Below are 27048 nucleotides of genomic sequence, written 5' to 3' on the forward strand. Positions count from 1 at the left end.
TTTTCATTAGGAATCCATTCAGCCACAAACATGACTCAAGAAGGGGGAGGGTGTAGAGGCTGGACTGGAACTGGGCCACAGACTGCCAAGCAGCTGAAGTCATTTTCCCGCCAGGAGGAAGAAAAAGACAGGTTCAACAACTAGTGTGACACGCATGGGTGTCATATGATTAACTTGTACCTTCAGTTCAGTACTTCCCTTATGGAGGGTTTGAACACTGCTTAATGAACCACTAAAAGTAGTTTCATGGGAGAAAGAACATCTCAGAGAGGGGTTGATTTGAAGCTGAATAATGAACATTTAGTTATCATGTGTTATTGGACACTCCAAGAAGAAGGAAAATGACTTTATTTTATTCTCAGTGCTTTATTACAGAAATGCTGTGACAATCAAATTAGTTTGCCCTTTTAGGGAATTTAGCACATCTAAAAGTACTTTCAGCTACTCCGTTATTTTTTAAGGGACTGCACCAACAAATGTATCCCTATTTTGATTTCCACTCCATTCCCACCCCGACACAATCTTGTCATGTATCTGGGGGTACACTAACTAACTTGTGTCGCTTTCTGATCTCAAACTGTGGTTCGTTTACATGCAAGGTAAACATGTTAACCTGCACACCATGAGACCACAGCAAGTTTGGCCGACCTACTAGTGTAAAATCTGCTTAAATATCGAGCCAGAATTATGCCAGAAGCTTGTTGATGGCTAACAAAAGCATCCGGTTGAGGTGCAACTCACTAAGAATCATCACAACTGTAAGCATGTATACAATCTGTTCAACATTATACTTATGTAACAAAATTACATGAAACATTTGCATACAATCAAATAACTTAAACAGTCAGCCATCTTTAAAAGCTAAACTTGCATGAATTGAGGTAAATGTACTAATTTAAGTAATTCCTTCTTTTGTCCGTGATCTCTGTATAAAACCTATAAAATGTGAGCATACAGATATGTTAATTTCACATGCTTGTCGTGCAGACACAAGACGACCATTGATCAGCTGTTTTCAACCATTTTAATAATTTCCTTTTAAAGATGACACACATCTGTAACAAATGAATTCACAGTATCTTCACAATAGTGCTTTAACACAATCCAAACAGAAATCTAATCATATAATTACCTGCTAATTTTACAAAGCAGATTTTCTTTGTATGGTTATAGTTTATTTTTATTTAAGGGTTTTAAGAATGCAGGTTTTACTGATCTTGTTGTCTGATGTGACGCTTTGTTTGCCATCAGGTCTTCGTGCCATCATAATGTGTTTTGTAATTCCTGATTACAGTGTGAAAATACTTTTTGCAGTTTTATATACTAGGGAGTAGGTATGAGAACACCTTGCAGTGCTTTGATTAATCTGACTGCCAAATAAGTTACAGTTTTGACCTGCAGGAGGTCCTAAATAGTTCAAGCAATAATAGACACTGTCCCAACGCCTCTGTATGGAGGCTAAAGCTGGAAAATCATAACAAGAACACAGTGATGATAGAATAACGTCAATTATGCTCAATCAATTATGCTTGCTCATTTGAGGATTAATATTTCACTTTTAAATATCAACAATCAGTATTTAACAATTATGATTGAAAAATCTTCAACAACAGCTGAACTGGCTAAAGGATTGATTAAAAAAACACATTTGGATGTGACTGATTTACAATGTAGCAACAATTCATGTACGTAACAACACATTTTATAAGCAAGACGACATTTTTAAAGGTTATCACCGACATTTTTTAAAATTAAGAAACAGCAATGTTAATGACATCCCTGTTTTTAACTTTAGCTGTCTGTTGTTGAGTTCCTTTGCATTCGTATGGTCTCAGTGTATTTTTGCCATAAAGACACAACACTTCCTGAAAATAAGCTGACACAGTTCCCTAACTTATCAAGACACATTTGAAAAAACTAGCCATGCTACAACACATGTAATCGCAGTGTAATAAAAAACTAATGTGCTGTTGTTGGTTAAACAGGGAGGATAGGTGGCAAAACGACCCTTCAACCAAACACAGTCAACATTTATGTTTTTGTTTGCAAAAAATGAGTTCTTCCACATACAATCAAAAGATATTTAGAGCCAAAATGCTGACTTTAAGTCATTTGATTACATGTAAGGTTTTGGAATGCAATCTTGAAAACTTTTCATGTAAACCTTGGAAAAATTAAAGCTCATTAGTAAACTCATTGTTAGCTGCCACTAAATCCTACAGTTTGTAATAAAATGTTTTTAATAAATTTAGCGTCACATCTTTTTTAGTCATGATTCATATTTTTGATTCTGACTTCAGTAACAACCCCAGATTACAAGACATCTTACACAGTTAGCTAAACTAAGCTAAAAAATAAAAATATTTTAAATAAGCAAAGGGAAATCTTACTGAATTCAAACAAAGGGAAATAAAGGCAGACTGGACATGAAGCCAGACATTCAGTATAAAACTGGTGTGCAAAATGTAAAGTTTCTCTGAAACAGTGGGCAACAGGCTTTGGGGAACTTACTTATATGTTTGCAGTGTCACAGGTTCTACCCAGTCAACATTAAAGTATATGCAAACTTTTAAAAAGGCATGTACACAATTGACAAGCTGCCAGAGGTGCAATGTTTGCATAAAACAACAGTTATATAAACATTTAGCACATTTTGTCAGGGCTGAACTTGGCTCAAGGGAGCTGAATGTTCACAGTCCCACCAACACAATCCTGCTGGAAGATTTCCTGCAACATTCTGGGGGGGAGGGGGGGGGGGGGGGGGGGGGGGGGGGGGGGGGGGGAGAGAGAGTGATTACAGCTGGTTTTAACTTTTTTTTCTTTTTTAAAAAAAATTCACCAGTCATTCATTGCTTTAGCTTCTGCATATATAACAATTAAATAATGAAATTGTATAATGCAGTTATTCATGACTCATTAGGGCAGACCTTCCCAAAGTGGCCCGGAGCCATTGCAGAGGGGACGCGGTATGAAAAGGGAGGGAAACAAAATGCTTGGACACTGCTAGCACGGGGCACCCACAGAAACGCAAAGCAGGAGATGAAGCATCGCTGAATATGTTTCCAAACCAACTTCCTTCTAAGCCAAAGACTAGAAAATATGATGAAGCATATCTTCCCTTTGGTTTCACCTGCACAAGTGCCGAGGTAGGTCTCCCCTGCAGAACTGGTTTTCCCTGTGTCGGGAGCAGCGCTGGGCTCTTCAAATCACAGACAAACAGTATCCCACAGATGTTTTTTTAAACCCATTTTGCACAGAGAGGCATTTTTTGAAAAATGCATTGATAGCAATGTTGAATATTATTACACATGAAAAAAACAAAACAACTACAGTAAAATAATCACACCGTGAGGCTTCTGCCTTTCTAAATGGAGGGACAGTAACTGCGTGTGTATATGTAAGCATGTAAAACCTGAAGATATTCAGATTAACAGTAACAGTATATATACATTCGTCTCCATCTGCCGTTCTGCAATTCATCTCATGTAAACGTGGCGCACAGCGTGACGTGAAAAAAGGCACATACCTTTGACGTTGGGTGACAAACTCTGTATTCCCCTTCCACACATAAACTGAAAAAAAAAGTTTTAAAAACTCTCCGTTTTCGGTGATAGGAAACGCCATTTACGTGTGGACGAAACAGCTCAAAAATACCCGTGTAGGTGTGGACGTAGCGTAAAAGAGTTAGTAGTTTATTTTATTACTACCTGTAATTTATTGCAGATTACTTGTATTTGCTTAATTGTTTACTAAATGTTTGAGGTGTGAAAGAAACTGCAATGGAGCAAAATATGGGTGTGTGTGGTTGGAGGATGTGTGCGCACGTGCGAGAAGGGGGGGGGCACGAACATTTTTCTTGTAAAACAAAGGGGGCCTAGCAAAAAAAGATTGGGAACCACTGATCTAGAAGAACAGAACAAAACTGTAAAATGCACAGTAAAATACTTTTATATTAGGATTTTTTCCTACAGCGCAGCCATACCCGCGACCTTGTGGTTGTTAGTTCACATTCATTGGCCGATGCTTAGCGTCATGTTATTATGTGACCCAACATCCAATGGCATGTCACATTGTTTTCATGGCCACACCCTCACCCCAGGTGCAGAGGCCTATTTCTGTTCAGGAATGTTGTGAATACTTTGAGATTTATATTAATTCCAATTCCTACCTCTACATTTATTTTTTGAAATATATAACTAGCACAGCATGGCCGTGCAATGTTTTAGATGTTTGTTTTTTTTTAGTTTTTATTCCTATTAATTATATTTTCACTTGTTACCTCTGAATTATTGAATCAGACCTAAATGACATGAAATTTTCAGCAAAATTATAATTCAAATTTGAATTTAACAGATCATTCTCTCACATAACAGACAAATATTTGTGAAATTATGATACATTTCTGAATGTGTTTTTACAATCTAAATATGCATATGTACAAATAATATATTTAAAAAACAAGTCAATTGTGTTTTACTATATTTACAGTGATGTTATGTTATTTTACCTTTGACATGTAAAATCACAGTCTACTTATGTGAATTTAATGATATTCTAGAAATACAGTACAAAACTGTAATATGCAGTAAGATACTTTGACATTACTATTTTTTGGAACAGTGTACTTAAAAGCCTTCCTTCCTACTAAAGACCTTCCCCATGCCATCCACGCTATGCCCAAGTAACTAAGTAACAGATTAACAATAACAGATAAAACACAAAAGTTCCTGTTATTTTTTCATCATCTACTTTCACTTTCTTTTCTTTTTTTCTTTTTTCTTCTTTTTTTACAAAGAGTCAATGGAGGAAAAAAGAATCTTTTTTTAATTATTATGATTTAATTTAAAAAAAAAACTCCTGTTATTGTTATTACTACTAGAACTTTTCTGTAATTTTCTACACCCATTTTATCTTGCTGACAGATTTCTTTGATTTGCTGCAGCAACATTTCTTATCATGTAGAAAAGACGCTTCTTTTTTATATTAATTGGGATTAAAGGTGTATTTAAACATCTTTACACTGACAGAAAGGGGAGCTTCTCTTGTTAGGCCCAATTAAGAACAAACTGGGCTGTAAAATGAATTGGACATCTCTGCTTTAGAGTCTTAAAAGTAAGATAAATAGCAGAAAGAAAGTTTAGTTTGCTCCTGGTGCTATCCAGTTTGTCATCAGTAGTTCAGTTTAGCTGTGTCTCTTAAATCGGTTTATCCCGCCTGAGCTCCATTTCGACGCGCCACGTGTTCCAGTCTTATTCTCTCTGCCGCGCGCTCGTTAGCCCTTCTCTCTGTCCACGACCGCAACCTGCTGGTCAGCGCCTGCCTCATCTCCACACTCCACAGTCCATACACCAGCGGGTTAATGCACGGTGGCACTATGAGCATAACCAGCAGCGATATATGAAGCGCGGTCGCTGTGGCCGTGGGGGTGGTCTTCACTTTGCAGAGGCCGGGAGACTGAGAGGACTGTACCATCATCGCCACCGGTGCCCTAAACTCCCACAGCGCGTCCGACGCGACTTTGAGGAGCAACGGCAGCAGCTGCAGGAACAGCATCCCGCAGTAAAACAACACAGTGTTGCGCGCTGTGACGTTAACCGCGTTGAAAGGTATCACTGCGTTGCGCGCGACCTGGTACATTCTAAAGAAGGAAAACGCGTGTATCAGCAGACACAGCAGCAGGGTGAGGGAGCCCACGGTTTTGCGAAAAACCCCAGGTGCTGTTCCACAACATCTGGCTCGCACAGAAGTCCCGTGGTGGCCGTTTCATCATCCTCTCCTCTCCCGGTGTGCAGCATCACAATTTCAGAGACGCCGATGAAAACCGAGTACAGCCAGATTCCCCCAAGGACACCCCGCAGGCGGATCTTAGTGAAAATTGGCAAGTACCGGATGGCATGACAGACGTATATGTATCGCTCCAACGCCATGCAAGTTATAGTAACAAGACTACAGAAGACAGAGACTCCACCCAAAAAGTACTGAACGTAACACCATCCGTTGAACGCCATCGTGCGACGCTGGATTAGTGAGTGGATGACCGCCGGGCCAAAAGTCGCAGTCTGCACCAGGTCGCTGAAAATCAGGTTCTTGAGCAGGATAAAGCGCGGCTGCCAGGAAAACTCCTCCGACTGTCCGAGGCCGAACAGAGTAAACGCGTTCACAAAGCACGACAAGGCGGTCAGCAAGACAAACAAGCAAATCAGCACTGAAACCGCCTGTCCTTCAGGTAGTATAGACAGAAACAGGCAGTTGGCATTGTTCAGCTGTCCAGTCGCGCGTGGGTTAGTTTGGTTCTCCTGGCTGAAGCTGTCGCGCTCCTCGGTGAGGTTGTGCGCCCCCGTCTCCAGCACAGCTGTCATTTTAATCTGTGGAAGCATCAACAGCCTGTGATGTCTCCGTCCTCCCCCACAGCCTAATGTCATTCACAGGTCTGCATCCTTCAGCATTTTTCCACACCTGTACGATCTGACCTGGCAACACGCGCGCATACACACGCCCACAGTTCTCTGTGACCATCTGTTGGACATCACACTATAGGGGCGGGCTAGCCATCGGTGGGCACATTTGACATGATGACCTTAAGGTGGTTTCTTGAACTTGAACAGCAAACAATTCACAGACCACGTAAAATCCACGCATCAGGATTCTCAGCACAGACTCTGGACTCGGTCTGTAGTCTCCATGGCGCACAGGTGCGCACACCAAGGATTCACATGAATGCCTCTGGAGTGGCTTTCTCTCGTGCTCGCTCTCGTATGCCGGCAGTATGAAGCAGGGAAAGTTGTAAAAGTGGATCAGATAAAAAGGAAAGCTGGAGGGGGTGGAGAGTGTAAAAGAGAGAAAAAGTTGCTGAAAAATAAAAGAATTCACCCACTAAAACACGATCACAGTGTTTGACGTGGTTGTAGCGCGTCAAAGCAGTGTCCCTGAATGTCCTTGTGGAGTTTTTGGAAACCTTATTGTGCTTCTGAATTTCTCTTGATTAAACAATAAAAAGCCAATTATAAATAAAAATGTAGTTTGCTTTTCTTTTGTTTAGTTGCACCTTTTGTATTGTGGTTTTCAGCTGTCACTATTGTTAAATGGTAAATGGTAAATGGACTGGTTCTTATATAGCGCTTTTCTACTCTTTCTGAGCACTCAAAGCGCTGTACACAACTTGTACATTCACCCATTCACAACCATTCGCACAAGCACATTTCTCTAAGTGCTTTCTAAGAAGCATTCACACACATTCATACTCCGATGGATGCATCGGAGAGCAATTTGGGGTTAGTATCTTGCCCAAGGATATTTGGCATGCAGACTGGGGAAGCCAGGGATCGAACCACCAACCTTCCGATCAGTAGATGACCTGCTCTACCACCTGAGCTACAGCCACCCTATACAACACCCCGGTTCGCCTGTGAGAAGATTTGCGACACCCAGGCGCTTCGGAACATATTATGTGAGTGCATTTTACGCGAACTTGTTGAACTTATCAAAGTACCTCAACTTTCGAAATTAACTAATTACATATAGGCACACACTGCCCCCTAGTGCTCGAGACTGGTAACTGCAGCCCAGAGGCCAGTTTGGCAAGCTATTTTTAAATATGAAAGCTTATTGAAATTTGCAGAATATTGTAAATTCACATATAGCTTTGTGTGATTGTGTAATAAATATGATATATAATTGTATTACTAAAATTAGGAAAGAATAATAACTACAACAGGAGGCAATACATGACTATTTCAGGACAACCTACTATCTTATAAGATTAAAAAAGCATGCACATTATCAGTGTCAAGTACACTCATGTGGATTACATAAATACAGACATCCTTCCAAGGGCACAAATCCCTTCACTAGATGTATTACATTGTTAAAGGCCTTGTGTTTTTGTGTGTTTTGAATACATGTTCAAGTAGCTACTCCAAATCATTACAGTATGTACTCTGGGTATCTAGTTCTTTTTTTAAACTATTTTTCCTCTTCCTTGTTTTCCAATAAGTACATGTACTGTATAGAGCAAGAATTAGTCTTATTTGTGTTTCTAAAACAATAAACAGGGCTCACTCCAGCTTTGCTTTGATTACTAAAAAACTTAGAGAGGTCAGAGGTTCACCAATCTGCAAAAAAAACTGTGCCCAGAGCTGTGAGCTGTTTTAATACACTTCAAGCTGTTTCTGGATTGTGTTCACATATGGCTTTGTCTTTGCATGACATCTTCATTGACCTGCATTTGTAGATAGCGTACTGAACTGTGTTCACAGACAGATTTCTGCAAGTGTTTCTGAGTCCATGCAAGGATTTGCATGACACAGTCATTCTTGTTTTTAATACAGTCCTACCTGAAGAGCATGGGCTTGCAATATTGATTTATACCTTGTCCCTGGTGCACAGAAACTGCTCCACATTCTGTGAATCATTTGATGATATTATGTACTGTAGGTGATGAGATGTTCAAAGTTTTCCCTTACGGCTGATCTTAAGCTCTTGGTTTGGAGGATATGATGGATGGTAGGGCGCCAAGTTTCAGTTTAAGGAGAGATTCTGTTTGAGACCCATGAGGATTTCACAGAGCTGACTTGTACAAAAGGTGAACTCAAAAAAGCAGCAAAGAAGTGGATCAGGCTTGTTGTGGCACTACATGTGCATGCTCATTTGGAAAGAAGAGGTTGTCTGAGTAACAGGTGTGCTCTCTTTTACATATTCCTTGAGCAAAGCCTGAGCAGTTTTTGTGGTGTGGTTGTGCCAACTGCTGTGTTGTGCCATCAGGGAGTGCTTTATGAGTAAATGTGCACCTTTGGTCTTTGTCACACCTGACAAAGTCTTTAATGTTGTGGCAGATCAGTATTCAGTATAAGGTGGTCTGGCTGCATTATTTAGCATCAGCTGGAGGCAGCTATGACATGATGTTGTTCTCTACAAGAAGTACAAAATCTCTTTTATCTTGTTGTCATTTTAAAAACTTCTCAAAGGTCTGGACAAAACCCCAGCAGCCACCGAGTGCTGTGATTGTAGCTTTATTGCTCTATCGTGAGCAAACCTTATGTGTAGCTGGAATCTGACACTCACACGTCACAACTGTTTGCTGCATGTTTGCTTTGGAAGATTTTTACGGCAGAAAGCGATTTGTTTCTCCTCCTGGGATTGAAACAGCACGCAATTACATGATGGAGTCTCCCAGCAGATTTTTAGTTTAATAAGTCTGCATGAACTGTACAGCTAGTTTACTGAAACATTTACTTGAGCTAAAGACTGGAGAGCAGTCTTTAGCTCGAGGAGGGAAAAGGAGCAGAAAGAAGGGTAGCAAAAGAAGGAGTGAAGGATCAAGATGGTGGAGGCTAAACGTGGATGAGTGATGGCATACCTCAAGCCTTATTTAGGGTGTGTTTGTCCAGAGGACTCAGCTGCTCCGTGGAGAATGTCCAGGAATAGAAGGAGTTATAGAAGAAGAGATCATGGAAAGAGAAAGAAAAGAAGACAGAACGAGAAAAAGAGCTGATAACACCACAGCTTTTTTGTTTCTCTTGGTCTGTTATTGAACCAAAGTCTTCAAACTGAGCCACGCTTTTTTTTTTTCTCACCCAAGCAAGGGAAGTTTGCTTCTGGGAAGTCAGCCTCAGCTGGTGCTGTCAGTCAGGCACCAAACAGGCACTCCAATAACACTGGTGACATAAGCTGGACAGCATGGAAGCTGAACTTGCACTATGGCCCTCTGGGGGAGACAAGGGGTGATGACTTAGAGGAGTGAGAAGAGCTTAAGATGGAAACAGGAGGTGGTGAGGATCATAACATGGAGAACAGTAGGAGGGTGATAAAGTGTTATCCACAGGATTGGGATTAAGAAGAAAAGTTGCACAGTGTGATCAGCGCAGCTGGATTTTTTTTTCCTGACTGTATTCAGGCAGGTTTTTATCCAAGGCTATGTATGCAGCAGCTTGCACCTTTGACATGCACGTGCACAGCATTGTTTGAAGTGAATGGCAATTTTAGCATGCTAATATACTCAAAATCCTTTTTCTATGATTTTTAAATGCCATAATCAGTCAGACTGGAGAAATCTGACACATCAAACCTGTGTGTTTGAAGAAGTAAAAAAATGACTCTTTTTTTTTATTTTTCATTTTTTATGTTGTGTAAACACATGATTGAGGCAGCCAGGATAATGCTGCCTCCACACCACAGTGGTGAAGCTGTGGAGACAGTGGCACACTTTTCATAAACCTGTCGCTGAATATCAGCCACCCAGGTTCTCCTCGAGATTAGTGTCACTATCCCTACACTCAGCTGCATGTGGAATCCTCTTTCCGCATGAAATGTAGCTGTAATTCAAATAAATCCATGGAACTGAACAAACTGTAGAGATGTAGAGCTTCATATTTGCTGTAAAAACTGTGAAATTGGAGAAAAATGGATGCTATATGGACTCTTTTCTTTGTATTCCAATAAAACTGACTGTTGGTAGGTTTTCTATGCATTCAGCATATCCATTATAGCATTACAGAGAACTGAGCTAGTCCGCCATTAAGGTTTCTAGAAGATATGACTCTTCTTCTTTAGACAAATGACTCTTCATCTTTGGGACGGAGGCCACTGTGGAGGATGGATGCTTTTTGTTTTGTTTTTATATAGAAAAGGGGAATATGCAAGTATACCTTCAAATAAAATAGGATACATTTTTAAATGACACAAGCGGCTTCAACCTGTGTAACTTGTGTGTTGATGTGCTTAATTTTTTTAGATATATAAGAATGTCTCAGCATTAGTTGTGTGTCCCACATCATTTCATACAAACACTTCCTTTGCCCAGCGTTTAGTTCGTTGGATGCGGTCACCCTACGAGCAGACTCAAACTAGCATTAATTTGCTATAATCAAGAGTCTGAATGAATCTTTTGAGGTAAGATGTTTAACTTGAAACAGTGAAGTAGTAACTGCACATATATGCAAATAAAAAATCTTAACATAGGCTAATTCATTGCTGAAGTCTTAAATTGAACATTTTCTCTGTTGCCTTTCAAGTGTTTTGAATCGTATTGATCATGACGAGTACCTGGATTTTAAATTCATGAGAAAAGTGTTTAATGATGGTACAGATCAACAGTGCTGAAAGGCTAAAAGTAGATGTGAGTTTAATGAATTTACACATTGGTCATATTTTTAGTTTTAATTATTATATTATTATTATTATTATATCTAATTATTATTACTTTGTATCAAATAATTGAATACTTTATCTCCAGATAAGAAATGTTGATCAGCAACTACAGCTGCTCTTGTTTCCACGCTAATCACATGGTTCTCTCCGTTCTTTCAGGCATAAATAGATTGCATGTGAAAAAAGTGACAGTGCCTTACTGCCCATTGGACCGACTAATCTGTTTCCAACAGCTGACTTAATGGTCTGAAGTGGAACAGAAACATGTGGATGTGCTTTTATATTGCACTGTATCTATCAGACAAGTAAGATTTTTGTCTGCCTGTGTGTTTGTGTGTAGACAGGTAGCCTAGTAAAGAACGAGGGAGCAGAGAAAAACTAAAAACACAAAAAGTAAGTACAAAACAAAAGCAATAAAAGTGTTCGTGTGATTATTCAGAAATAAAAGAAATGACCGTCATTCCCTCTTAGGCTGGAACTCCATGGAAGATCTTGCCTCACAGAGTTAGGATGATTAGGGGAAATGTGATAGATTAGCTCAAAAGTATACTGCAGAAGCTTGTTTATGATCTGAAGACAGTACGAACCACAGTCACCAAAAACGCCATTTGTAACACACTATGCTGTAATGGACTGAAATCTTGCATCATTTGTTCAAGAAAGCAAAGCTAGAGGCCATGTGACATAGGAAGAGGGCCATGTGACACATCAAACTTATTGGTAATGTCACAAGAAAAACAATGGTGTGCTTGGTTTCAACGTAACTTTATTCTTTCATGAGTTATTTACAAGTTTCTCTGTGTTCCCAGCCATTGACATGTCGAAGAGGTTGACATGTGAGGAGCCGATCGAAATTGTGTTGATATCTGGTGAACGCAGTAACCGGGTCATTGCAGCAGATTTCAATGACACCCTACGAGACCACCCATCTCCCATGCTACAGCTAGCAAACTGCTTGCTAAGTTTCGTGAAACTGGTTCAGTGTTGGATTTGCCAAAATGTGGACACAAGAAAACTGTCACTAATGAAGAAACATCAGTGGCTGTCCTAGCTTCATTCAGCAAGAGCCCACAGCGTAGCACTCGCCGCATGTCACTGGAGAGTGGCATTAGTTGAACATCCCTTCGGCGGATATTAGCTACTCACAAACTGCACCCTTACAAGCTCCAGCTACTGCAGCATCTCAACAAGGATGACCAAGATCGGCGCACAGAATTTGCAGAATGGGCAAAACAAAAATTGGAACAGGACCCTCAGTTCACGCAGAAGATTTTGTTCAGTGATGAGGCAAACTTCTATGTGAATGGTGAAGTTAACAAACAAAGCCACCGCTATTGGTCTGACACTGACCCACATTGGATGGATCCCTCCAAGACTGTTGGCACAACAAAAGTGATGGTTTGGTGTGGTATATGGGTACAACGATAGTGGGTCCATTCTTCATCAATGGAAACCTCAAGGCCACTGGATATTTGAAATTGCTACATGATGATGTGTTTCCCTATTTATGCACTGAAGCTGGCACGTTCCCTGAGTTTTTCCAGCAAGATGGTGCACCACCACATTATGGGTGCCAGGTCCGAGCATTCCTAGATGAACAGTTTCCTGGAAAGTGGATTGGTCATCGTGGGCCAGTTGAATGGCCCCCAAGGTCTCCCGATCTGACCCCCTTAGACTTTTATCTTTGGGATCATCTGAAGGCAATTGTCTATGGTGTGAAGATACGAGATGTGCAGCACCTGAAACTACGGATACTGGATGCCTGTGCTGGCATTTCTCCTGCAGCGTTGCTATCAGTGTGTGAAGAGTGGGAGAAGAGGGTTGCATTGACAATCCAACACAATGGGCAGCACATTGAACACATTTTATAAGTGGTCAGAAACTTGTAAATAACTCATGAAAGAATAAAGTTACGTTGAAACCAAGCACACTATTGTTTTTCTTGACACATTACCAATAAGTCTGATGTGTCACATGGCCCTCTTCCCATTGAAAAAACAAAAGTTGTATCCAAGATGGCCGACTTCTAAATGGCCACCATGGTCACCACACATCTTGAGGAGTTTTCCCCCTCACATATACTAATGTGCCACAGACAGGACTTTAATATCACCAACCATTCCCATGTTATTATGGTGTATCCATATAAATGGCCCACCCTGTACTTATTTCACTCAGTGACAAGCAAATCAATTTATGACTTATGTCAACGCTTCAGTGTGTTTTTTTGGCAGATATTCTGCCTCTCAACTACCATAAATACTTGAAACTATTAATTTCTTACAAGCGTGCAAACTTAAAAGAAATGTTTCCTCCACTGTGTGTAGATGTACTGTGAAGTAGCCTCTGTTGCTAATTTATGGTTATTAGTGTCATTGGGATTCTGAATGAGTTTCTGTGGAAATTTCACTTTGACTTTGGCTCAATCAAGCCTTTTACTGACATGATAATTAGAGGTTTGCTTTTCTGTTGAGGTCATGAGAAAACACTAGCTAAAATGGTTAAGACGGGGGACAGTTGTGTGAGGTGACAGGTCTTTCTGCACAGCTCTTATGTTTCAGATGTCATAGGTGCAAGGGCAAGTCAGCAGCCCTGAGGACAGGGAGGAGGGCAGATAGATGGGTTAACGGACACTGCGGAAGGGGCAGAGAATCTATGCATGCAGGGAGGTGTTAATCCGTGAGTGCATGTATGCGTGTGTGATGTGCGTGAGCGTGCACGCGCTCTGGTCCATGTGAAATCAAGTGTCGTTCTGCACTGAGATGCCCAGTTGATCCTTTGCCAAAATAACCTTCAGCTGCCTGATGCCTGCACAGTGTTTTCTTTTTTTTCAATAAATGTCAGTGAGCTTGTCTGTTATCTAAATATGGGGGATTGGACACTGTGCCACACAAGGGGATGTCCATCAGGAGATTGTAAGGGCGCACAAACTAAAACCAAATTTGATTGGCCGGCTCTTGTCCGAGGAGGGGGTCTCTGGCCCAATCCTGATCATTTTAAGTAAAATGCGGGTGGAATGAGAGGGTACTTATGGAGTAGAGTAAAGTCACAGAGCTACCTGAACTGCATAGAAAGGAGACCTTCTTTCCCAGCTGTCTGTTGTTTGTACTGGTGTGTGTTGTTCACCACAGCTCGCCACCATGGTAAGAAACCAAAAACGGAGGAGGGGGTAAAGGACGAGAAGGAGGACTTAGGTTTATGATACATCCTGAGGATTTGATTTGGTTTTCAAGGGATGAGAAGAAAAGGCAGATGACGCAGGACGGAGATAAATACCTGAAGCAAACTGGCTGTGCTCATCCAGCAAGTCCTCATCCGCATCATAACTGGATTTTATAAATCATCCTGGAATTCCTTAAATATTTGGAAATGTCATGGCACACACCTGATAGGCAACACACACACAAATCTAGTTTGTCTGACTAGTAACCTGTTGCTGTGAACTGCTGTAACTCCTCGTTGCTGTTTGCTTACAGACTCACAATGCTTTTGTGTTCCATCACTTTGTAACTAAACCCGCTACGATTGATATTTAGATTGGAGGGAGTGGTACTAAAGATAGATGTACACAGCTGAGTAAAGTGAGAAGACAAGCTGCCTTTTCTTAGTGTCCTAATTTAGGAAATTCACCTTGAGTAAATCCCTGTCAAATCCTCTCCCAAGTCTCACCTTAAAAATAGCTTTAAAGGAAAGGGGGTGGGTTTCCTTCCATATGTCGCAACATTATCAACATTTTGTCAAGGAAAACAGAAAAAAACGAGTTTTAGTTTGATTTTCTTATCTTTGCTATGCTAAGCTCTGCAAGATTATGTTTACTAAACTGCTTGGGATCACAATTATGTTAAAATATTCATTGAAATCTAAAAAAATCCACATTTACAAAACTTTAAAAAAGCCAAATCTGTCTCAAATTATTCCTCTTAGCATTCTTAGAAATGCTGTATAATCCACACCAGTGTTATGATCTCTTTAGAGTAAAATTCTGAATACAAATTGAGAAATTTAAAGTGGATGGTTTAACAAAGTCTGAGTGTGCATAAAAACTAAACTATTTTCTTCCTCTTTGGGAAATGTTGGTCAGATGCTTTTAAATTTGTTCAGCTTTGTTTTTATTCACTGTTTTGTTTCCACTTGGCATTTGGTTAGTTTTGATGATAGTTTGGTTCATGATTTTAAAATACATCCATTCACAGTATTAACACTGTAGAATAGTTACACTGTAGTGAGCATCACTGTGAGCGGTGCTGAAGAACCTGTGGGGAAAGTAGTTATAACTGCCTTGTTTTCACACGTCACATGGATTTGAAAGATGTTAAAATGTTTTGGGTTTTTTGTTTGTTTTTTTTTTTTTTTGGGGGGGGGGGGGGGGGGGGCAACAAATGTACAAATAAACAAGCAAACAACAAAAAAGAAAAAATGAAAAATAATATTATTAATTGGAAAGGAGACGATAATGGTAGTGCAGTGGTAAGACCAGAATTATTCCGTTTCCCACATATCTCCTAAAACAGCAGGCAACAGCTTGTTGTGTTAATAAATGCCTACAATCATTGCCCGTCGCTAACTGATCCCTAAAATTTTCAAGTTTAACTTTGCATTCTCCAGAAATATAGCTAGGAAGTCATTTTTCTTGCTTTTAATAAGCCATTTGCAGTTACAACTACTGACTGCCCCGAAAACTGAAAAAAAGTTATTAATCTGCTTTGTGAATGCGGTTGAAGGCCAGTTATCCAATTACCGCAAATTGTACTCCAGCTAATTGTTTAACTATATGCAGTTCTCTTTGATTTCCCAACTCTGGACATCATTCTGCTTTTTATTTTGTTATTATGTATTACTAAATGCCATTGAATTTCTTGGAAGGACTGATTTCCATTCATCCCAATGAGCAGTGCGACGAGCAGAGATACAGACTAACTGTGATTCAGTGTTCAGTCAAATAAAAATGAAAACTTAAAGTAGCAAAATGCTTAAAGACCAAAACTTGATGATGCCTTTAAAAGTCATCATACAGCTCTAGTCTTATGTTCTAAATAATATTACAGAACATTAATCTATAGAACATGAACTGTAGCAAATGACATGGGAGAGGGGGGGGGGGGGGGGGGGGGTAAATACACTTCAGAAGGGAGAAGTAGAGTTTATTTCTTAAGAAACCTTTTGTGATGCTAATGTGTTGGTCCTAGACATGTGAACAAAAGAGAACGCTATATAGATTTTCACCACTGTGATGTTATTACAGGACATAATGGCTGTCTCCCACTGTGACAAGTGAAGGGAAAAAGCTAATTTATCCTTCCCAGTAGCCACTCCTTACAGCTTGTTCTAGTTATGACCTGATATCACTTATAGCATCCACTTGCCTGACTACAGATGCATTTCCACCTTTTTTTCATTTTTCTTTTTAAAGCCCACTGACGCCCAAAGTGACGCCCGGTCCTTCCTGACTGAGGAGATGATTGCAGGTCTGTATTATTTTTTCTACATGAAGAAATGAGTAATAACCTTAAGTTGAGTTCCAGCAGTGATTTTCAAGTAGACTTTTTACAGTCTGTATTGTGGATGAAAATTAATAGGAAATTAATGATTTCAGCTTTGCTTAGGCAGTAAAGCAACCAAAAAAAAAAGCCTAAATTTGAACTTTTCCTTCTCTAACCCAGAGTTCAAGGCCGCCTTCGACATGTTTGACACAGATGGAGGCGGTGACATCAGCACCAAAGAGTTGGGCACTGTAATGAGGATGTTGGGCCAGAACCCATCAAGGGAGGAGCTGGATGCCATCATAGAGGAGGTCGATGAGGATGGTGAGATCATGGTTGGATAAAAATGTCTAAAAGTCTACGTCCAGCTGTTGTCCTGAGATTCCTTGTGATGAGTGAACTGAGCATTATGTGCATCCCTTCACCAAAAATTTAATATAATCACTTGATAAGTAAACGAGACATTTCAAACTGATTCCTACCCAGTAAATGTAAAACAGTAATCTTCCCATATTCATCTTTTCTGTCTTCAGGCAGCGGTACCATCGACTTCGAGGAGTTCTTGGTCATGATGGTCCAACAGTTAAAGGAGGACCAGGCAGGAAAGAGCGAAGAAGAGCTTTCAGAATGCTTCAGAATTTTTGACAAGTACGACACTAAACGTCATCACAAAACTTAATACAGTTAATAAAGTTTTCATACATTTATGTGAAAAGCAATTTAGAATTGATAAAATAACTACTGTGTCAAATAACTAGAGAGACAAATGAGAATTATGAGCACCTGTTGCTCACTTTTGTGTTCAAAGATTTAGTCTTTCTCATGGGATTTATATCAACTTACACATCTTTATATTTGAAAATAACAAGTTATTGCAGTAATGAAATACCTTATGTCATACTTTAGATCTCAGAGCCTTTAATGTTGTGACTGACTATAGTCCCATAGCCTGTTTACCTGACTTTTTAGCCCTTAAACAACATTTACATTAAAATCAAAACTCAAAAGTATTGTCAGACGTAAAACAGCTCAAAGACATAATTGTTTGAACACAGATACAAGAATAAGAGAAAAGGACCGACTTTAGCTTTTGCGTCGATGTAAATTGGCAGGAAGAAAGGAGATTGAGTTTGAACTTGATATAAATATATATATATATATATATTTAAATCTACAGGAATGGAGATGGTTTTGTTGATCGTGAGGAATTTGGAGAAATTCTTCATATGACTGGAGAACCAGTGGCAGAGGAAGATATCGATGAGATGTTTGGGGAATCTGACACAAACAAAGATGGAAAGATTGATTTTGATGGTAAGATTAAGCCTCTATTTACAGGTACAGTCAGTCAGTATTACAGTTATATATAAAAAAAGAATATTGTTCTCATAAAAATACATTGATTAATGTGTATTTATATTTTCCAACAAACTGATCTCATAAAAGAGTTTATTTGCTAAGAGTCCGAGTCCAACAATGTTAGATCCACTTCAAACAAAGTTTGACTAACGCCAACTAACAGCATCAAAAACAGCAGCGCAGCAACAGTTCAGGATCAGTTCTAAGTTGTTGAACAGTTCAGTTCAACAACTTAGCTCAAGTGAGCTTCACTGACTCCCCGACTTGTATCAGACTCCCGTCAGATCAAATAGATGTGGACACATTTTGGCAGCTGAGGTAAACAGCAGGCTGACAGACTACTCACACTACAAATAACGGCAGCCAGAGTTGTTTGTCCTACAGTGGATACTGTAACTGAGTCAGTTGGTTGCGATCTGCAATCTACTGACATCCAGTGGTGAGATTTTACACACTGTACCATTAAAGCGAGATATCGCTGCTATTTACTATGCTGCATGCTTCCTATTGTTTGTTATAATAACACATAAGGAGGAAAAACAAACCAGGCTTCCTTAACAATATTTTCATTGGTGTAATTATGACAACAGCGGTGTCAGCTGTAGACTGAATATTACTTTCTGGGATGGACTCTCAGGTTTAAAGCAGCATTTGCGCTGTTTAATGGAGAAGCCCAGTACACCTACCAAACCTGGTGTTTAACAGGAAACTGGAAACAGTTTGCTTAAGAGATAAACAAAAACATTAATAAAATCAGGCAAATGTGGCAACCTGACAGCAATGCCAGCAAGGACAAAAAATAGACTGGAAAATGAGTCTCTGTAGAACATAAAACTGTAAATCATTACATTTTGGTGTTGCTATGGAAAAACCAAACTAAGCTAAGGAACCAGTAGGCAGATTTTGTAAACTCTGATTTTTGTAAAATCATAGACTGTATATAAAAGATGGGCATGACGTCGCCAAATGCTTGTAGACCAAGGTTGGATCTCTGGGTATCATCATTTTGGTTTTTGTGGGGTTACCATGTTCACAACAAAGAGCAACACTAGCATTGCATTTATAAACTGAACATGTGCAATACACAGGCACTGAAACCTGCTGATTATTGTAACAAAATAATAGAATACTAATACTAATACACAGCCTCATACCTCACACCGGGACATTTAATTGTCAGGTAATTTGACTAAAAAGGCTCTAAAAGACACTAACACTTTTAATAAAGCATGAGGACGTGTTCGGCACCTAGACTCAACGAGGGTGAGGGTGACACAGCTATCACTGTGTCAGCACTGCCATCAAAGCAGCTATGCCTCTGAGCTCAAGCCTTAACAAAACCGCTAAGTTTTAGCTAAATTCATCACCCACACAGTAGTCATGAACAAGGGCTTGCAACCTCTACAATCAAAACGGAAATTTTTGCTTAGAAAACAAAAAAATCTAAATCTGCACCAGTCTGCATTAGATTATGATTGCTGTTTGGCAATTTAGAGAAGGTGCTCTGCTAGCTGTCCAATAACTGGTGCAGAGGGTGGACCTCATGATGGATGACAGTTTGCTCCGTGAGCTCTCCACCACAGCTTCAAATGTGTCCAGCTTGCAGCAAAATGTTATCATGTTTATTATTAATATTGTTAAGAATATTAAAGATATGAATGAACCAGTTTCAGTTGTAATTCTGGCTCAATTGCAGTTTGACATGAAGCACATGAGTAAACCAGCAGCACTGGAGGTGGAGCAAAAAAAAACATGTACATATTGTTACATTTAGATTTAGATCTATAACTGAGGGGGTCTCAAGACATGCTCGTTATGCGTTATGTGTATACATCCATGCTAACCATGGCTGTGTCAGCACACACACACACACACACATATATATATATATATATATATGTGTGTGTGTGTGTGTGTGTGTGTGTGTGTGTGTGTGTGTGTGTGTATAATACTTATATATATATATGAGGAAAATGAAATTGCATAGATAAATTAGCATGCCTAGCATAGAAACATGTCTTGGATAGTAATCGGAGGTCAGAGTGCAGGGTCAACCAAACATTTAAAATTCTAATTCATTCTTGTCTTATACCTTGCTGTGTCGTCAAAATCATTATTTGTATCGTTTTTATTTTAAACATTTCGTACACAATATATATTTTAAATATTGGGGTGGCTGTAGCTCAGGAGGTAGACCATCTACTAATCAGAAGATTGGTGGTTTGATCCCTGACTGCTCCAGTGTGCATGCCAAATGTCCTTGGACAAGATACTAACCCCAGCTTGCTCTCCAACACATCTATTAGAGTGAGAATGTGTGTGAACGTTAGGTAGAACGTACATAAGCATAGAAAGAAATGTTCTTTTACAAATGGGTGAATGAGGCATGCTGTATGTTGTGTAAAGGGCTTTGAGTGCTCTCAGAGAGTAGAAAAGCACCATATAAGGATCAGTCCATTTACGTATGGATAGGGTTTCTAGCTCCCCAGACAATAAATATAAAAATCTCATTTCTCATGTACAGTCTTTATCTACACTGTGTGGTGGGTTTGACAGGCAGGCCGATTGACTCATTTGCCCTCTGATTCTGTCTCTAGAATTTCTGAAGATGATGGAGAATGTCCAGTAAAGACACCAGCTCTACATTCCTTGGTGATCCGTCCTCAGTGAGAAACTGAAGCACGTGTGTGACGGAAATCTGCTCAGAGCAAGCTCTAAATTCTAGGAGCCCGTCCACAAATATGAATAGGATAACTTTCTGAGATTTCAAAATGGATTCAAGACAAACACTGCGACCCACCACGTTTCCCCTTCTCACATGAAACCTGGGAACTTGTTGAGGATGTCTATAAATATCCATCCAAACCTTTTAAGACGAAGGCTCTCTTCCCCGGGTGCCTCCTTATGCACACTACCCAGCTGTCCCCTTTGGCAGCTGCTGTTGCTCCAGAAATGCTACACTGCAACGCTGGCCCCGCCCTCCACTATCACACGTCGCATATCTTCTCAACCCTAATCTTTACTTTCTAAATAAACCAACTTTCTTCTCCCACTTTTTGGTCATCCTTGTAAATAATTCTGCTGTGCATGTCCAACATGTCTTATATTGTTAGATTTTTGTCTCTTGTGGCCTTTCTGGGACTTTCACATTACCTTTATCTGATATCTGACATGATTCTCAGACACATGAACCTAGTTAGAGAGATCATTCAGATGACACACCGTGCACTCTACAGCCTCCCTAGATTTGACTAAATCTTACTTCTCCAGTCCCAGATTCAAACTAGCCCCCATGCAAACTATAGTTGTATAGATGGTAACTAATATGCTCCTTGTCTTTTTAAACAAAAAAGAAGTCTCATATTTGACAAAATATCTGTTTCAAATAAACCTCTTCCGATTTAGTCTTCTCCTAAGCATGTAGCCTGTTCATGAAGTAGTCTTCCAGCACAGAAGTCAATAACCCTCAGATTATAGCCCCAAGCATGAGATGCAAACCCAAGAATCAAAGGCTTGAGCTGGAAATTCACAGAGCGGATGAGTTAAATCTCCCCTTGCAATGTGCAGCTCTCCCTCTGGAGTATATAGTCTGCAAGCCCCCACCACCTCTCAAAAGCACCTCCCACCTCCTTCTCTTCAGGTCTGCTCCTCTTCTCAGTATCCTGTCCTCCCTTCTGGTCTCTTACCTTGGGTCCCTCCCTTGGGAACTGCACACCATATAAGGAGCAGCTGGTTGTGTTTAATAAGTTAAGTAGCAGCAGGGTCTGAAATCTGCCGGCTATTCAGGGCATCTCTAAGGAGGGGTTAGAGGTCTGGTCTCACAGCATTTTCCTCTTGGTTTAGAGTTTCCCATCCAGATTGAATCTCCATCACCACAAAACCCAAAGCTTACTCACTAATCTTTGGCTCCCCCTTGTTGTTTTCTGTTTTGTATTTACAAGGTGAAATAGAAATCAACAGTACACTGACATGCATGCACTGATGTGAGCCAGATTTGTGTTTGTATTTTATTATTTTGAAGGGAGGGTGGGCATCTTGTTTTATGATCTCACTACTGAGAGTTGCAACGGGGCCTTTTCTAAGAAGTATGGTGCTTTTTTATTTATTTTATAGAAAAATTCTGTATTTTCAGTTTTCTTTCTCTCTGGTTTTCCAGAGTGAATTCTTTTAAAGTAAGCTGGGTTCCTTCTCATATCCAACATCTGAGGAAAATCTCAGTGTGACGCTTTCATGCATTTCCCCCACAAACTTCGGATCTCCTCTCATTTGAAAATATATCCTTTACTTCTTTAGCATACTTAAAACCACAACTTCAATAAAATGGAGCCTTCACTTCGAAAGTGTGATTGGCTTGCCTTGGCCCTAGAACCCTAAAAGTTCAGGATACTAAATCTGGAGGCCTGTGAGAGGCAGGGGGCGGGACCTCCTTGTCCCGTTTAAAGTGTCTCTGAACCATCACTTGATGTCTAGTCTCTCTGTTGGGGTGCACACGGATTGACCACTCCTTTGGGCTTTTCTTTTATCCTTGGATATTTGGGGGGGAAAAGCTAATCCACAAACATGGTAAGACCAATCAGTTGTGCAAATGACCAGTTCAGCTATCGGCTGGTTTCATTAGAGAGTGAGCAATAAAGGAATAAAGGCATGTGAATGTGTAAAAATCATTAGCTGAGTTTCTGAGAAGCATATTTCTTTCTGTTGGTGTTGTTCAGATATGTATATGTTGCTTTCCCCTAAAATAGTTGTTTTTTTCTTTTTAGTAATTCAGCATTTTTTTCCACGTAGTTTTTTTTTTTCTCTGCTGGTTTTGAGTTAAATTGATATGAAATATGCTCAAACTCATATTTTAGCCAGTTATCTGTTGTAAATAGACTACTTTTAATCCTTGTGGGAAGTTAACACTGGGTGTTGATGGGCAGGATGGGTGTCAGCTGGGAAGGTGCTGATTCTGCTTAGGCAACAAATTCCTCGGGATTGGATGTCTCCAAACCTTATACAGCGAAGCTAATGTGTTGAGCCTGAAATAGCCGGACAAATTCTCATCAAGCTCAAGAATCCTTTCGAGATGCACCCATATTATCGTGTGACTTGTGATAGCATGTTTCAGTATCATTATTACAACCATTAATCATTCTGTAAATATTACAGTCACAAGTTTAAAATATCAATCCTGAATCTCTGAAATGTATCATCTCCACTGTGCGTAAAAATACTTTTACGCACAGTGGAGATGATCCGTGTAGTGTGTGTGTGTGTGTGTGTGTGTGTGTGGGGGGGGGGGGGGGGGGGGGGGGGGGTTAGGTTGTTTAAAACGAATAGAAAATATGATAAAGAATTATTTTGCCACCGTGCTTGGCTAAAACAAGCAAGTTTAACTGGAATAATCAACTAAGCCTAAATGAAACATGTAATGAGTGAAGTGATGCACTGGACCCTGCTTTCTTCCAGACTGACGCGCAACAAGAGGCCCGCTCCTACCTGAGCGAGGACATGTTGGCTGGTGAGTACAGTACTAGTTGCTTAGCCTAAACAATAGTAAGCAGTAAGCTATGAAATGTAAGCTATGAAATGAAACACGCGTGATACATGTTTTGAATCATACCACCCTTAAATGCAATCACACAATAAGCCAATCAGTTCTACTTCAGATCATTTTTTTCTACCACAAGAGCTAGTACAGTCTAAAGAGAATGCAGATCCACGGCGTGAAGCCAGATGGAGCAAACTGGTATGAAAGAAAAACCAAGAATAGCACAATGAGAATTATTCACAAAGAAGCGGACCTCGCAGTTTTTCAGTCGATAAAAGCAAACTGGGGTGCTATTCTAAAGGATAATGGTGTCCTATCGCGACGATTAATGCTCGGTGAAAAAGAACAATAAAGCAGAAAAGTACCAAACTGAGAAATGAGACCAGCTTGGAACAAACACACGCCTTCATTCAATTCTCGTTTCTCCAGAGTTCAAGGCCGCCTTTGACATGTTCGACACCGATGGTGGCGGTGATATCAGCACCAAGGAGTTGGGTACCGTGATGAGGATGCTGGGCCAGAACCCGACAAGAGAGGAGCTGGATGAGATCATCGAGGAGGTCGATGAGGACGGTGAGAAACGGGAAATGTAGTTTATGCCTGATGGCGACACAGCAGACCAGCTGTGCGCCGTAAGTGTTTTTACACACAGGGACACTTTATGGTAATTCAGTAATTAGCCGGAGAGGTGGTGGTAGTTCTAAACACCCCGTCAACATGACATTTTTACTGCACTAACAAATTCTGGGTTGTTCTATTGAAGTCCCGGTGTTTCCATGCGTAAAACGGTCAACAAAGTTATCACGACAATGGGTTGATCTGATGCGTATCAATCACATGGCTCCACCAAACCCTCAGGTAGCGGCAGCATCGACTTCGAGGAGTTTTTGGTCATGATGGTGAGACTGATGAAGGAGGACGAGGCCGGAAAGAGCGAGGAAGAGTTGGCAGACTGCTTCCGTGTGTTTGACAAGTACGCTCGCGCTCACACTGTTTACACTAATCGTTTGTGTGTGTGTGTGTGTGTGTGTGTGTGTGTGTGTGTGTGTGTGTGTGTGTGTGTGTGTGTGTGTGTGTTTTGTTTTTTTTGTTGCTACATCACCTTTACTCGACCTTTACATTCACGCACATTTTGTTGTTGTCGTGTGCGCAGGAACGGCGACGGTTACATCGACAGAGATGAGTTTGCCCTTATCATCCGCAGCACCGGCGAGGCCATCTCAGAGGAGGAGATCGATGAGCTGCTGAAGGATGGAGACAAGAACAGCGACGGCATGCTGGACTTTGACGGTATGTGTCAAATGAAAATGATGAAGCTGTCAGCTCACTTATTATTGAACCTTGAGGAGTCTCTATGAAGGAGGTAGAGAGTGCATGAGGGGGAAAAAATCCTGTTTATTGGCTGCAGCTTTGCTAGAGTACCAATAAGCTGTATCAGTCTTGTTCTATGGCATATCAGGTTTTACAGTCAGACTTTAGGGACCATATTGTTGCCTACTAGGCTGTGCTGTACAGTTCCTACACTCCTGTCATCATCTTAAAATCAAAGCTTGAGCTGAACTACTACCTGTTCCTTTACAGTTTATTCAAGTAAATAAAGAAATGGATGTAAAATGTAATGCTGTCAAATTTCTCTTTTCTTTATCAGAATTCCTCAAGATGATGGAGAATGTGCAGTAGAACAAGAAAGACTCATGGACATTCCTCCACCCTTCTGTGAACCCCCATTCTGACCCACTCCCTCCTTCTCCCTCTTGTCCACCTGGTTCACTGCCTTTCTTCTCCATCCTTATAGAAGTCCTCAACAGACAGCTAGAGCACCCAGTGGGGGGTCGCTGGCTGGGCAACATCTTTTCCCTGGCTCGCTTGTAAATGCAGACATCCCCTAGATGCCGTGCTGACACCCAGCCCTGTAACAGGACAGCAAGGCTGCAACAGGGTTTTTTTTCCACTGCACACAGCTTTTGCAGTACGCATGGCATGTCGTGTCATCAGTGACCCCCTCCCCCTCTCTGCTGGTAAAGCTCTGATCTAGATGTAGTCTAGATAGACGGGCAGCCTGTTACCTGCTGCTTAGACCAATTAATTCAACCACTTCACTGTACAAAGAAGTAATTTGCTTGAAATAAATGAACTAACACATGCTCACTTGTAGTTGGTCTGTCATATTTATGGTCTGTGTAATAATTTTGTTTTGAGGAATATTAATAAAATCTGTTTCTTTTCCTCTTTTTGTCCGTTTTGTTCCAACCACAGCCAGTTTTGCTTTTAAAATAACCAAAAGCCTCGACTGAGGTCAGAATTATTTGGACATTACGGACAGTCGCAAAACCTCAGTTCATCACGCATGTGGGCACAGATGAGGTCGGCATCATGTCTAGTATTCCTGGCTGTGTTGATAAAGTTTAATTGCGGGTTGCAAACTGTTTGCTTTGACAAATATTTATGACACTTTTCTATAAAAAAAATCTGGAACACTCCTATTTTTGAATACCAGCAACTTGCTCCTGAAAACTTGGGACTGGAACACGTTTCCCTCTGTGTTTAACAACCCTCTGTGAGTGTTTGGGAGATGATGACACCAGCTGGTGTAGTTTTACAAGGCAAATTGGCTTCTTTTTTTTGGTTTGTTTTTCATTCGTGCTTGACATAGGATTTCAGCTGCTCAGCAGTTTGTGGCTTAATTTACTGTATTGTGTTTTTTGTTTCATTACCACAGCGTGTCCAGAAGTGGGACATGAAGAGCAACCCTCCTCGTGTAATGTCATTTACACAACCTGAATCTATCTAAAGCCTTTTCTTTAGATATTTCACATATATTTGAGGATTCAATCTGTGGGTTTAAGTTAAATACTTAAATTTCATTTATTTATTCAAAATAAAATCATGCTTAAATTCTTGTGCAGATCCACTCTTCACGTATCAGATTGGTAACACAGCACAATGTTGTGCTTTTAAAACAAAAGTGTTATGAAAGGGACACATTCACCACAGAGACACGCTGTTATAAATAACAGTGCTTTAGCATTGCACTGCTGAAATAAGCTCCACTGACCTATAAAATGGATCTGCTGAACTTCAGATCACTGGACAGCTGCTTGTCTGCTTTCTCCCTCCAATAGCAATAGTTACTATTGAAGGGCTTCGCCTCTAGCTACTGGTGAGCTCATTAACGAAGGCTGTCTGATTTATAAAATACTGTATATTGTATCCTTGTGCGACGTCCAGCAGTGTTTTTGAACCTAATGCCCACAAAGGACCGAACGTCCATGGATTTCCACTTCGCCTGAGTCCTCTAACTCTGTAACGCCAAGAGAATCAGATAATATTTGAAATATAGGTTTTGTTAGATTTTAAGACCTCTGCATCACCAGTGAAAAACCTAAATAAGTTCCAGTGAATAGATAGAAGAAAATAAACTGTAGAAAACTAAACAGAAGAAAGAAGATAAATAACAATTTAACATAAACCAGTGACACACTCCGAGCCTGATCAACCCTGGCAGGGCCTTCTTGGATGAGGGTGTCTAGTGAT

General features: G+C 40.3%; 2 protein-coding genes across 2 annotated transcripts; both read left to right on the plus strand.

Moving 5' to 3' along the window:
- Positions 1–11517: 11517 nt before the first annotated feature.
- On the plus strand, positions 11518–21036 carry tnnc2.1 (troponin C2, fast skeletal type, tandem duplicate 1). Its single transcript, XM_087834128.1, has 6 exons — positions 11518–11538; positions 16556–16610; positions 16806–16949; positions 17159–17273; positions 17803–17939; positions 20582–21036. The coding sequence occupies exons 2-6, from the start codon at positions 16601–16603 to the stop codon at positions 20611–20613; spliced, it is 438 nt and encodes a 145-aa protein (XP_087690254.1). The 5' UTR covers positions 11518–11538; positions 16556–16600; the 3' UTR covers positions 20614–21036.
- Positions 21037–22410: 1374 nt separating this feature from the next.
- Positions 22411–25662, plus strand: tnnc2.2 (troponin C2, fast skeletal type, tandem duplicate 2). Its single transcript, XM_006804055.3, has 6 exons — positions 22411–22547; positions 23433–23484; positions 23944–24087; positions 24373–24487; positions 24668–24804; positions 25163–25662. The coding sequence occupies exons 1-6, from the start codon at positions 22545–22547 to the stop codon at positions 25192–25194; spliced, it is 483 nt and encodes a 160-aa protein (XP_006804118.1). The 5' UTR covers positions 22411–22544; the 3' UTR covers positions 25195–25662.
- The last annotated feature ends 1386 nt before the right edge of the window (positions 25663–27048 follow it).

Source organism: Neolamprologus brichardi, chromosome 20 (assembly GCF_056152115.1).
Source record: "Neolamprologus brichardi isolate AB-2024 chromosome 20, ASM5615211v1, whole genome shotgun sequence".
Classification (NCBI taxonomy): Eukaryota; Metazoa; Chordata; class Actinopteri; order Cichliformes; family Cichlidae; genus Neolamprologus; species Neolamprologus brichardi.

Excerpts from the sequence above, each read along its gene's own strand:
- tnnc2.1 (XM_087834128.1), top strand. Across the intron at positions 16,950-17,158 it reads AGAGGAGGTCGATGAGGATG|GCAGCGGTACCATCGACTTC; the intron begins GTGAGATCATGG and ends TTCTGTCTTCAG. Across the intron at positions 17,940-20,581 it reads TGGAAAGATTGATTTTGATG|AATTTCTGAAGATGATGGAG; the intron begins GTAAGATTAAGC and ends TTCTGTCTCTAG.
- tnnc2.2 (XM_006804055.3), top strand. Across the intron at positions 24,488-24,667 it reads TGCTTCCGTGTGTTTGACAA|GAACGGCGACGGTTACATCG; the intron begins GTACGCTCGCGC and ends TCGTGTGCGCAG. Across the intron at positions 24,805-25,162 it reads CGGCATGCTGGACTTTGACG|AATTCCTCAAGATGATGGAG; the intron begins GTATGTGTCAAA and ends TTTCTTTATCAG.